The sequence below is a fragment of the Aythya fuligula genome, chromosome 16 (assembly GCF_009819795.1).
Source record: "Aythya fuligula isolate bAytFul2 chromosome 16, bAytFul2.pri, whole genome shotgun sequence".
NCBI classification, from domain to species: domain Eukaryota; kingdom Metazoa; phylum Chordata; class Aves; order Anseriformes; family Anatidae; genus Aythya; species Aythya fuligula.
Window position 1 is genome coordinate 13,365,047 of NC_045574.1, and position 13,663 is coordinate 13,378,709.

Consider the following 13,663-nt stretch of genomic DNA (forward strand, 5'->3'; position numbering starts at 1 on the left):
AAAAAACAAAATCTCAGAACAGGTAACGCTGTGAATTTTTATAAGAAAAGCATTATGCACAAAATGCAGCAAGTGAAAGTCCAGTATGTTCTTGCCTTTTACCTACCTGAATATTTTCATTCACAGTTGTTCAAAAATTGCTAATTTGTCAGTACATTTTGTAAGGCTAGATTTACAACAGCATTTTTGTAAAGGTGAGAATATACAGTATATACTGAAGACATTGACTCAGTCCTTGCAGTGTTGTATATTATCTATGGGAAATATAACAGCAGTTATAGTTCTATGACTGATTAGTGGAAGATGAAGCTTCTGCTTCTGTTGGTTTCTGACCTTCCTTAGGTGTTTCTGGCTTCATCTCTTTACCGATCTCCCTACTTTGACTCCGATCTTTCCGATCTTTTCCTCTTTCACGATCTTGATCTCTGTCTCGATCTCTTTCTTTCTCCCTGCTTCGATCCCGGTCTCGGTCTCTGTCACGATCGCTGTCTCTGCTTCTTGATCGTTCTCTGTCACGTCTCCTGTAGGTGTTGTCTCTGTGTCTCTCCCAGTCCCTGTCTCTGTTCCAGTTTCTGCCACGGTCTCTTTCCCAAGGTCTGCCATGTTCTCGATCCCTTCGTCTTTCCTCAAAGGGTCTGCTTTGTCGATTATCTGCTTGCTGAGGCTCTGGCTGATCTAAAACCTTGTCTTTATTTCCTCCTTCGTATCTCTCTCTCTGTCTCCCTTCAAATGTCTGGCCTCTAAATTCAAGATTTTTGCCTTCTCGGAAGTCAGATCCTGACCACTGTCCTTCTGACTCAGGCCCTTGCCCAGGAATACCAGAAAGAGGTGCAGACGGCCCAGCTTCCTCCCACATCTCCTTTCTGTGGCCTGGTGGATGACTGGGAAGGTCCAGGAGTGGTCTTGGGGTTGGCTTCATGTTTTGTGGCGACTGACCTTGGAAATGAAATCTGGAAAGGGGAGGTTCGTTTTGTTCTGGAAACATTGGAGGTGTGGCTCCTCTTGGTCCTCCAAACTGAAGCGGAGCTGGACCTCTCTGGGTGGCAAACCTGGGTGGTGGACCCCCTCCTCTCCGTTCTTCAAATGGCTGTGGCAAAAGTCCTCGTGGGCCGGGTATATGGTTTGGAGCCGGACCTCTTTGCCCTTCAAATTGATTTGGGTGAGGCCCTCTTGGTCCCCCAAAATGACTAGGGGCTGGACCTCTAGGCCCTCCGAACTGCGGACCTCCTCTCTGTCCTTTAAACTGAGCTGGTGGGGGTCGCCTTTGACCTCCAAAAGGAAAAGGCGAAGGTCCTCTGTTTCCCATGAACTGAGGTTGATCAGGGCCTTCAAACTGTCCCGGAGGCCTGATCATCTCGTTATATTGGGAATCTGAGAATTCCCTTTGTTCCATGTGAGGCTCCCTATGATCTTCAAACTGAGATGGTGACATTCCTCTTGGAACACCGTGATAAGACGGAGCAGGGCCCCTGTTATCACCAAACAGAGATGGTGGTCCATGCTGTGTAGAAAACAAGGAAGGAATGGGACCCTTTTGACTTCCAAATCTTCCAGGGGCAGATCCTCTTTGTCCATCGTTATTTGGAGAACCATGCTCTTCTGAGAACTGTGGCGCTGGGCCTCTAAAATTAGGTCCATGAGGTCCTCCGGGCGCGTTGAGCATCAGTGGTGCTGGAGGTCCTCCTTTCTGCCCAGACAAAGGAAACGGACCTCCAGCTCGGTTCTCCTCAAAGTGCTGTGGGAGAGGTCCACCCTCACCCTGAACTGGTGGAGATTCAGTTTGTTCTACAAATTGATGAGGCTGAGGGTTTCTCTGTTCTTCGTATTGCACCGCAGAAAGACCCCTGTCTGGTTCAAAGTGACCAGGTCCCTTTTCCTGAGAAGTAAACATTGGATTTGCCTCATTTGACCAGGATACTTTGTGCATATCTTGCAAAGACTGACCGTCATTAGATGTGGAGAAATTAGGCTGAAAAGACGTACTTGGAGGTGTCGGAAGCAGCACTTTACGTAAAGGCTTGGATGTAGAAGGTTCTGCAGAAACTGCTTGACTCACATTTTCCAAAGTAACTTGAACAGTATTTTCAAATTTGCTATTAGGTGCCTCTTCCTGCAGCACTGCAGGAGCCTTTTCACTGGAAACCCAATTATCACCACCGTAACTAAGCTGAGTAGCAGGAATTAAAGTTTTTTCTTCCTTACCAAGTGAAGTCTGCAAAGTGTTTGGAAAACTCGCTTGAGGGTCACAGCTCTGGTTTAAAACTTGTTCTTGCTGATTGGAAGGTAAATCTACTTTTTGCGCAGCCTGTTGGTCCTGATGGAACAATTCAGTCTTTAGTAGGGAAGATTTTGGTGGAGGTGACATTAAAGCATCAGACACCGAGAAGTGAGCCATTGAAACACCAACAGCTGCTCGTTGTTGTCTGAGGGCTTCTTCTTGCTCCTCTATTTGTCGTTTCTGCTCTTCTATTTGTCTGTCTAATTCTTCTAACATTTTTTGCTGTTCCTCCAAGGATGAAGGCACAAAAAAATCTGGCACATACAAAGCAGGTGTTTCCACAGAAGTGTTTTTAGTGTCTGTATACATTTTGTTAGGTAAATCATCAACAGTAACTTTTGATTCCAAGATAGATTCCAAGATAGTTTTGTCTTCCGGATCATAGGCCTCAACCTCTAGTTCTGCTGTGTTACTGGGCTTCTCCACACTATACAGTTTTTTGCTTTCACCAGTCTGCATTTCAAAAGCTTTCTCTGGATCATATTCTTCTTTGGGATCGTATGGCCTGTCATCCTCCTCATCTTCTATAGCTTTGTCTTTTGACATCTGTCCGAACTGTTGTACAATGGGATCTAGCAAAGGAACAGCTGACACACCTCCATCCACAGCTGCTTGAGCTTCCTGATTTGAAGACTGGACAGTTTCAGTCTCCTTAGCAAGAGGTTCAAAAGTCTTCTTTTTACCAAAAAGTATCTGGAGGATGTGCTCAAGAGGTGTGGCAGTTTTTGAGGATGAAGAAGGTGTAGCAGTAGCACTTGTAGAAGCAGTAGTGGAAACTGGTGGCGTTACGGTACTTGTGGTTCCACTCTTAATTGAGGACAGTATTACTGAAGGTGTAACTGATGAGGTTTCTGGAACGGGAAGTGGGGGTGGAGGTGGAGGAAATCCAGGTGGTGTTGTACTTACAGCTGAATCTCCCGAATACAGTGTGTATTTCGGAGTTTTCTTTTCTTGTGAAGAAGCTGCTGGCCCCTTAGAGTACAGCGATGTTTCTGTTCCCTTTTGCACCTGAATTCGGCTGCGCTTTTCCTCTATTTTGACTGTATCCATGCTAGTAGCAAGACGCTTCCCTTTCTGACAGATAACCAATCCAAGAATTAAATTCGGACGTGAAGACTCCAGACCTGAAAGGAAACACAAAGATTGTATATGTAAAAAACTACTATATTTTATCTGTGTTTTCAATAGGAACTTATCATTTTATATAATGGCAGCTATGAGAGTCATAACAGTAACAGTTCTTCTAAATTTCACGCAGTGACATTAATTCATAAGCATATGTATCTATATTTATTTACTATTTATATAAATTTGTATACAGTAACTAAAAAATATTTTAATTCTTTCCCTTGATATTCTTTAATATTGCAGTAACAGGTATGATTACTGAAAGATGTCCTTGCAAATGTCTCTAATGTTCAAAAATTAAAGTTTTCCTATTTTTGTATTATTACTTTCTACTTATTGTTGTCCACTTCCCCCCCAATCAAATATTGCCTTTCAAAATACTTTGCAAATACCTTATATACACAGAGATACTGATAAGTGAGAAAACCTGGACAAGCAATCTAACTTTCTGTAGGGCTATGTTGGAATTGAAGAACCAGAAATAAAGAGAAAAAAACTAATGCTATTAAAACAAACAAACAAACAAACAAACAACAACAACAAAATACAAACACTCCACTTTCTGTTACACAAAAAGCACAAGGCATTGTTAAACTTAATAATTACATTTCTGTTCTAATCTGTGCTAAAATACCGGACTGACATTTACACCATTCCATCAAGGTGACTTTTAACACTGTTGTAGAATTGAGTTTGATGCCACAGACCCTTCCCTAAGTAAGAAATGTGAGCAGAATTACTCCATTGTGAGAGGGCAGGGACGGCAAGATGTACAACAAAAGGAGGCAGGACAGGAACTAAACAAGTAATTATCTTTGGTGAATCTAAGATTATTTGGAAAGGATCAAAAATCCTTGATTCACCCAATTAAAAACTCCTTTCAACCCATTGCCTAAAAGCAATCCTAGCAATTCTGATCACTATAGTTTACTACCCCAGATGAAATTACATTAATACATAACATCAGGGCATAGCTCAAAAGACAGCTTACTTGGGAAGACTGTGTACACTCTGAAGAGACTCAATAGTTAGGTATGATTCACTCTGAGTGACTGCTTTACATTTTTTCTTTATCAGCATGTGAGTAATGACTCCACATTTGGTCAGCATTGACCCGTGCAGAGTATCTCTCAAATCTGTGTTCACCCTAAAACTCCTCATAAGCATTCACTGTTCTTCTGTCATTAACGTATTGGTTATCTGCTCTTCTGCAGAGACCTGTGATTTATCCAACTAGTCACAACATGCATCTCAAACACTGAATAACTGAAACGAGCAGGTTTCAAAAATCTATTGGACTGTGTATCTAAAATTAACAGTAAAAAAAGATAAAAAAAACTGTTCTGAATCCCTGTAAGAGACAGAGATCATCGCTAATAAAAGGACAGCCTATGTTTGCTCAAGAATGCAAGTAGGGGAAGATCACTTAAATGCTTCCCTAGAGCAGGTTAAAAGCACAGCGGAAGACTGCAGACGTAGCCAATTCAATGGCAAACTCATATGTTACTGTCCAGAAAGGAATGTAGTTCATTTATTCAGGCTGGAAAATCTAGCCCACAGTTTAGGACTCTGTCTGCCTCCCTGTGCCAAGTGTTAACACTTACATGTTCTTGTTTTTTGGTTATGAAACAGGAATAATAGTTTTTGCCTACTTTTCAAGAACTGGGTAAATTTAAGACTACCAGGTGCTTACATTCAGCTTATAGAGACTACATGATGACTTGAGGTAGCAACAAGCCTGCCTTTTTAGCTGTAGCCTGAAAACAATGACGTAGACTGTGCACTGTTCAGGGATGGATAAGACAGGCTCAGAGTGTATGAGAAAAATCTTGTCCAAGAACACAAAGCAAGCGCCCTTTGCAATTTCATGCAGGAAAGAAGAGTATTTTCCTAGCATTACATTGCTTGTTGGTGGTGCTTTTTTGTTATTGTTTTTTAAGTTGCATGCCATTAACATGTGAAAACCTGGCCAGGCAGAACACACATCTGTTTATGAATATAAGCCCTGAGAATGCTTTATTGAGTTTAGTCCTAAACTTGTATTTGGGTAGTAGAGGACAGTCAGCTTGTCAGAAAGGTCAGCTCCTTACGTGTTTTAATGTGTAATTATTTTGCACTGTTTAGTATTTTGCAAACCATCCTTACAACAATGAAGTTTTGCCTTCATTGTAACCTGTAGCTCTTAAGCTCCTCAACCTGTTACTCTATATGAAAAAAGGTACTTATTTGGAAACTAAGCATATGCACCGCCTCCATCCTCAGATGAAGATGACTTCAAATTTTGTAATATAAAGGTGTTTCACGTCTGAATTCGTTCTCATTTCTTCTGTTTCCATGTTCAACGCACAAAGATGGAGCAAATTCAAGCCATACATTACTGCTGATAACTAACTAAAAATAGAAGATTGTAATATATACCAACCTATACCACCTACTGTCTGCCACCTACGCAAAAGGAATTTGCCTACTCCCAGGCAAAACCAATGTTCTGAAGTCAGGGATTTGTCTGGAACTTGATCCAGGTAGCACAGAATATTTCAGACCCCGTGTACATGCATATTGCATGCACAGCGTAATACATACCATGAGATAACAACAACGTAGTGAAACCATAAACGTTACCTTTGTCTTCACAGATTTCTTGACTGCTCCGTGGGATAAGAGTCTCCTACGTGATATAAGGGACAGCACATGGCTTGTAGGGACCTAAAACTTGGTAGATTTATGGGTTGTTGAAAGTAGGGTCGGTATAATGTTCTGGTAATGTTTGCTTGTTTGTCTCAATATAGTGGCTGTTCTATGTACTCCATTTTATGGGTAAACAAATCCTCCTAACAGCAGATATTTATCTTGTTGGAAAGGCTATGTGAGTTTCAGACCATGTCACCTTGAGATGATTGACTTTGCAATTTTTTCCTATACGCATACTTTTAAAATGTTTTTATAAAATTATATTTTTTTAATTATGCTTACATTAAACATTCAAAACCAATTGGACTCTGATTTACTCGTTTTGTAATTTTACCTAGCAGTTAACCTCCCCTAAATTTTGTGCTTACCTGGTCCCTCAAAGGGCAAGAGTTTGGAAGGAATTGGGTCCTTAGAACTCAGTGGGATCAGGTAGAGATCCTTGACATGTCTTTTGTTATTAGTTACAACACCAAAACGACCACGACTGCTAAAATAGGAGTAGAGAGAGATATAGACAAGTTCTTCTTCTTCTGTGGCAGGATGGAAACGAATCAAACACAATTTCTGAAATACAAAATCAAAGTGGAAAAATTCAACCTGTAACATATCAGCAAATAAAATCGTAAAAGTACTCAACTATTGTTTTCCAACACAATACTCAAGATTTAAGAAAATACTGTCATTCAATCGGTAATATTAAACCAGAATTAATTTTGTCATTTTCAGAAATACCAACTATTTACGTATCTCACATCAAGCTACACCTCTTTAGGTTCAGAATATTCAAATAATTATGAAAGAAATGGAAAATTCTTAGATTATGTTTGCATACTGTGCTTCATTTTTACTAAATCCATAAGGGTTTAAGTAGTAAAACTTATTACATACACTTACTAATAATTTCCTCGTCTTTTAAAATTGAACTTCTATCTTCAGTAACTGAATAAATAGATGGTTTATATTCAATCATTAAAAAACAATAGGTTGTATGAATGTTTAACTACTACACAGGGGAAAGATGATTGGCAGCTCAACAGGCAAACCAGTTTCTTCAATAAACCAAAAATTTCAATGGAATAAGTGGTAGCAGTAGTTTTCTAGGTATGATCAACATCAATATAAATTAGTAAAAAGGAAATTCTATTAAAAGCTGCTGTATGTTTCTTCCTGGTTTTCCAAAGGATTTTAAGTAAATACCTTAGAAAGTGAATATTTGAGTTTGCCAACATAATCCCAGACCATCTTCGGTGAGATCCTCCCACCAATATGAATCGTGTCTGGTAAATCCTAAACAAGAAGCATCACATGGTCGTATAAGAAAAGGAAAGAGAGGCTACAGTTTCGAACCAGCACAGATTGCCCCATCCCAGTAGCTTAGGCGATAATGCAGTACTATATTTTACTAAACTTGCACATATACATTCCTAATTTCAGATGGGCTATTTCCAAAATGCAAGGCGTTCATTATGGCATATTACTGGAAGGCTGGCAGTACACACAAAACAGAAAAAGCACTGCCTGACGAAGATAGCAGTGGAAGGTCAAATACTTTTGTATGCCTATCAGCCGATTATATTTGTTAGCTTTGCTTTTACAGGGAACCTGTTATATGTAGTATAGCTTTTATCTACACTTTCAATTTATCTGAAATTTTTGCACCCATATGAATTCTAGTTAGCTTCCTGTCATGACGACATGAAACCTATTTTAGCAAAAGCAACAAGAGAGCCACCAACCCTCCTAAGAAAAGACCTAAACCACACGCCTGAAACCCCCAGTCACAACAAATACACTTCTTCAGAGAAGTTAAATAACTGCTCAGTTGTTTCATCACAAGCTGTCATACTACCTAATTAGTTGAATGTACACCCTCCCAAAATATAAAAGCAGTTGCATCAAAGTTAATCAAAGGATGATATTTTTAATAAATGGCCAAACTTTTCTAATAGATCACATCAGTGATCCATCTGTTTGTGAGCAGAACAAGGCATCTATTTCAAAACACTTGCTCTAGAACTTCTCGTCAAAAACTGATCTTGAAATCAAGCTATTATTCTATGTTACATACTAACATATATATAAACATATTAACAGACGTGAGAATTCTTCACAAATATGTGAGGAATTTTTTTTAAAAGGCTCTCTCTCCTTCCCCCCGCCTCGGGCTACTGTTCCTATTACTAAAGGAGATTACTAAAGGGATGCAATTTTTTTTTTTTGTTACACTTCCAATATAACAACATAGGCAGTGACCCCAGCCTTTCTAACAACAGGAACTGCAATATAATCTAAACGCATAAACGTGTCAGTGCTAACCTCACTAAAATAATCAAAGCACCCGGAGACAGGATATGCTTTAGTGACAAATTTGCCCACACTCTGCATATTAATAAATCCTTTCCAAATGGTGTTGAGGCGAGAGAGGAAGAGAGAAGTATCGCTGCCTTGAGGTGAGCGTGGCTCGGCAACACTGCAAAACAAATCCAAAAGAGAAACGTTATAGAGCACAGTAAGAATGCTTCCTTCTTCTTCTTTTCTTCCCACCTTTTATTGATCAATTACTTGCTTTTTTTTAAAATAAAGTAACAGAAGCCTTAGTAAGTGCTTTGTTAATGTTTTCCACTTTCATCCAATATAGGATGAAAGTCTGGAGCAGCTTTAAACCAACCCTCACAAACACTTAATATATTTGAATGCACGTGCAGATTTAAAGTCAAATATCTTGCAAGTTTTATTTCTTCAAATATCTTGCAAGTTTTAATTCTTCAACACATTGAAGAATTTTTACTGTCAATATATAACGATGCTCAGAAAATTTTACCAACTAGAGAAGGTAAACAAGGAGATGATGAATTAAAAATTTAAAGTTCAGGTAATCGGATTTAAAGTTGAACATGCCTTTTGATTATTGGTAGGGGAGGGTAAGAAGCAAAGGGGGACAAACAAACTGAACACAGCGAGACTAAAGATTCAGTGGCTTAGCTTACTATTAAATATACACACCTGATATTGGGTGACTGATGAACAGCTAAGTATCTTGGATCTGGTGAGGATGATGGTTTTGTCAATATTGATTTGGGGACAGTCATAACTGGTTTTGACATTTCCTGCTTTGTCTCCCCTGTTGAAACTTTATCAGATGCAGTACCAGAGCGCAGGGCTGTCGTCGTAGTACCAGAGGAGCCGCTCATTGCTGTTCTAGAGTCTCGGCCAGAAACTGTTACAGTTGTGACAACTGCACCAGTGCAAGAGGCAGGAAAAGTCGAAGGTTCTTCAGATGAAGAATCTGTGTTGTTATGGCCTTGGGTTGTAGGAATGTAAGTTCTTTCTAAGCTTGACTGGGAAACTGCTTCTGCTGCAGGTCCAACTTCGGTTTCCTCTGTGTTTTCAGAGGCTGCCTCTTTAGCAGGCTCCGCTGCTGCTGATGGTGCAGAACTTTCATATTTTGGCTGAACTTCTGGTTTAGATTTTGACTCTGCTTTTTTAGCAGAAGCCATTAATTTTATCTTCTTCGGTGGTAGTTCATCTTCAGATGCTGAAATCTGACCTACAAAATTAATTTTAAAGTGTTTTTGATTACTGTTTAACAATGAAAAGGTGTGAAGAGAAAAACAAGTAAGTAAGCAATGCTCTTAACAATTCTTTTACTTCAGACAAAGTCAACACAGTAGATACCTGTACAGATTTTGCAGTTCAGGTCAAAAAGATGGGCTCGATGTTGATTTGTTGTATCCTTCAACACACTGCTAAAAACATCTAGAGAAGGAGCACTATTTACATTTTGTACAGTTCGGGTTGACTTCTGCTTCTCCTGGAAGTGAACAAACACAGAAAACATTCTGGTTGATTGCTAAATTCAATCATAAAAAAATACTTTTGAAACTGTTAATTCCAGTTCTTTAAAAAGATATTAAGGGCTGTGCAGAACTACTGCTCTGAGCAGCACTTATAAAAAGATAGAATTTTGAAATATTCTTCCCCTTTTGTCATTTGTTCAAGAATATCATGTCAAACAGAGTTCTCAAATAGTATTTGTCCTCATTTCATTTCATGTAATTCTGAAGTAGATACTATCACATTAACTGCTTCCTGAGAATATGGAATTGTAATACTGATTACATTTTTGGGGGGGAAAACAATTGGCTAAGATTTTGCTGTAAACTGAGACAAAGGTCTGAAAAACACGCATCATCTGATATTTTAGAAGCACATGCTTATATATATGCCTGATACTAGGCTGTTGCATTCCTTCAAACCAAAAGGAAAATGCTCATAGCACACCTACTAGGTGATATTCTTACAGCTCATTGAAACAACCTGCATTTCTGATACAAAATTTGAGGCTCTAGTTAGCATTTATCTCCCTTGGCACCTCCACGCTAAAGCAATAGCTAATACTTAGAATCAGACACCGGGGGAGAATCTTCCATATTTACATCTGGCACTTGTTCCCGTTTTACAGCTGCTTTCTTGATCTCGTGTGATTTGGTTCTTGACTCTAACATCTGAGAGAAACAAAAACACTTTAGTAAGAAGTCTGCATACTGATTTTATAATTTTATTTTGTATTTTCTTATCAGTTGGCTAGTAGAAGAGAAACAGCTTACGTTATTCATATTTCATTAGGAAGAAAACCATATATTAATTATGGGTGGTAAGGGCTGGTGAAGTTACTGTTAGTTCATATCTAAGGACACACTGGAGAATTGTATTGCTTACCGCTTTGGCTGGTTTCTCTTTCCATACAGACAGTTCTTTAGATGAAAGTTCTTCGGGTTTCATTCTCACTAGTTTTGACAGTGAGATTTGTTCACGAAGAACACGATGAAAAAGTCCCTAAAAAAAACAAACCACACTTTGTTGCCATGCTGAATAGCTTAAGCAACTAACATGATTTGCAGTGCTGAACTGTCAAAACCCTTTCAGGTTTCTTAATTCCCTATTAAAAATGCAAGTTAATCTTAAGAAAACTTAGAATGGTGCAGCAACCAGAAACTAATGATGAAATCATCATGAAGTATGAATTTTCCATATTACCATAAAATATACTATCAATTCTACTGAACAGGAATTTCGAGAGATGAACTGCCACTCCCGTTTCTTATCTATAGTAGATTTTTTTTTTAAAAATTACGTTGTCTAGTCACTATTTCCATCTGCACCAGCTTCTTTTTCCTTTAAAAGATAAATTATCATGTACACAAGTAGTATCCCATACAAACTACAGAACGTCACAGAAGAAAACATTTTTTTTTCCTAAGAATGCCACTCAATAAACAAATATTTCACTACAAAGGCCAATCTTAATAAATACACGCGATCCAACTGGACTTCCATTCCAACTGGATTATTTAATATTTGAATGGCTTTAAAACAATTTTTTGTAGCATAATTCATAAGTCTCTCTCTTGAAACTACACATTGAGGATAGATTTTGATGTATTATTTAAAAAACAGAATATATTTCAGTACGTTTACTGTATAAGTAAATTCCAAACCTGATTTTTTGGGTCCTTGAGATTGAACATGATGCTACGGTATTTACTCTTGTATCGGTTGTCCGTAACTTGAAACAAATTAAACATCTCCTTTTCAATATTGAGTGCTACTTTCCCTACTTCACTCTCTGTCATGACCAGATCATCACTATCATTGACTCTGTTAAAAACAAGAAAGGGTATGCGCATTTACGTTAGGCACGAATTCTTCAGGCAGCATTCATAAAAACTAAATTTTCAGAGGAAGGAGTTAACCACGCTTTTATTCACTCAGTGAGGACTTCCTTAAAACACATTTCAAAGCCAAAGTCTATCTCAGGACCTCAAAATGTCAACTATGGCAACCTTTTGCTACTGTCTACAGAAGACCACGGAAGACAGCCTTAATGAACTCAAGTCAGGTCAGTCCTTACAAATACTCCTACTCATGACACTGTAATTAGTTTGTTGTTGTTGTTTTTTTGTCAGGAGCTACTGAGGGAGCTAAAACACTTCAGTTTTAATCTTAGACCCTCCACTGTGAACAGCATTTCTACTTCAGAGACACTACCAGAGCACAGTGGCCTAAGCCTTGACAGCTGACAAGAGCTTTAATATTTGTGGGACAATGTTTCAGCTTTTTTTTAAAAAAAAAAAAAAAAAAAAAAAAAAATGAAATACAGTTGCTAACTTTGGGAGAAGAAGGAACCTCTGCCTCAGCAAGCCCTACACTATGCTTCGTACAACCCCTACATCTCCAAACACCACCATTGCCAGATATCAGCTTCAGGTCACCTGCATTATAAACATTTCTATGTTGTGATTTAATTCTTCAACTGTCATTGTCTCTCACTACAAATGGGATAGTGACGTTTTTTTAAAGGCTTTTTCACATGCCCAATTATTTGACATCAGATTTTTTATTTTTAATAAAGCTCTAATGCTAAAAATACTTGTAGTAATTTCTAGCACAAATTAAATCCCTTAGTATCACTTAGCAAGAAAGAAACAAAGCTCTGCAGGCTAACCCTTTGCTTCTAGTTGTAGCTTCCTATATAAAATAAGTGCTTTGAATTCCCACCCACCTCTTCCATAAAATTTCTTTTAGGGACTGACGAATATTTTGTCGAATCTGTGAGTTGGGCTGCGACTGGATAGGGCTAGCTTGTGTTTTTGCTTGACTACTTCCAGATGCAGTAGAAACGGAAGACAGCGAAGGCCTTTTGAGTCCTCCAGCCAAACTGGATGCAGCTGGTTTTTTGGAAACTGGCGAGTCATGAGAAAAAGCTGCTTGTTTTGAAGGAACGCCGCCTGTTGAAGGCCATGGTTTCTTGGGAATTACACCTTTGAAACTCCCAGCAGGTTTCAGTGTCTGCTTCATTAGTGATGTGCTAGAATTGGAAGGGGACTTCTTTGTTGGAAGATTTTTAGTGAGGGAAGATGCATGTTTCTCCACCATAGATGCTGAAGCAATAGCTTTCTTTGATGCCCCTATAAACTCTGTCGCTTTATCTTTCTTTCTCTTCTCTTCCTTTTGAGCTGTTAAAACAAAGAAGAAAATGCAGTATTAAATACTTAACATTGTAACTTCCTGTTTATGAAGACCAGCTGTCAATCTATAAGGAAGTCTGTGAAATACCTCTGGAGAACTACCAAGTATATAATTTAAGCCATTCATTTTTAAAGCCTTTTTAAAAGCCTTTTTAAAAAATGTGTAAAAGTTGACTTTTTTAAGAAGAAATTTGCCTTTGATCCTGCAGAGAGCACTTCTCAGAGACTGTCTGAAGAGTTTAAAAGAGTTGCATTTTGGTTGTAAAGGTTGAAAATCTTAGTCACAAGCTATGCAAGAAATTTGAAAAAAAAAAAGACACCACCTTCAAAGATTCCTGAGTTGGACTTCATGATTAAGCTTCAAAAAAAAAAAAAACAAAAACAAAAAACAAAACAAACAAAAACAATAACAAAAAAAAAAAAACAAACACATTTTCACAAAGTCTTTAAAAAAAAAAAGCAACACAACCCATATCTCACATTTAAGCAGAAATCCTCACTCCAAACTTTCTACTTTAAGGAGCAAGCAAAGAGAGTC

At 38.4% G+C, this 13,663-nt stretch overlaps 1 protein-coding gene across 1 annotated transcript; it reads right to left on the bottom strand.

The window, feature by feature from the left end:
* Positions 1-283: 283 nt before the first annotated feature.
* On the bottom strand, positions 284-13,033 carry LOC116495826 (death-inducer obliterator 1-like). Its single transcript, XM_032198542.1, has 10 exons — positions 12,660-13,033; positions 11,596-11,755; positions 10,817-10,933; positions 10,496-10,602; positions 9,773-9,936; positions 9,101-9,644; positions 8,414-8,567; positions 7,295-7,384; positions 6,466-6,661; positions 284-3,402 (listed from the first exon to the last, which is right to left on the bottom strand). The coding sequence occupies exons 1-10, from the start codon at positions 13,031-13,033 to the stop codon at positions 284-286; spliced, it is 5,025 nt and encodes a 1,674-aa protein (XP_032054433.1).
* Between the last annotated feature and the right edge of the window lie 630 nt (positions 13,034-13,663).

Excerpts from the sequence above, each read along its gene's own strand:
- LOC116495826 (XM_032198542.1), bottom strand. The coding sequence starts at position 13,033 with ATGGTGGAGAAACATGCATCTTCCCTCACTAAAAATCTTCCAACAAAG. Across the intron at positions 10,603-10,816 it reads AAGAGAAACCAGCCAAAGCG|ATGTTAGAGTCAAGAACCAA; the intron begins GTAAGCAATACA and ends TGTTTCTCTCAG. Across the intron at positions 8,568-9,100 it reads CATCAGTCACCCAATATCAG|TGTTGCCGAGCCACGCTCAC; the intron begins GTGTGTATATTT and ends TTTGTTTTGCAG.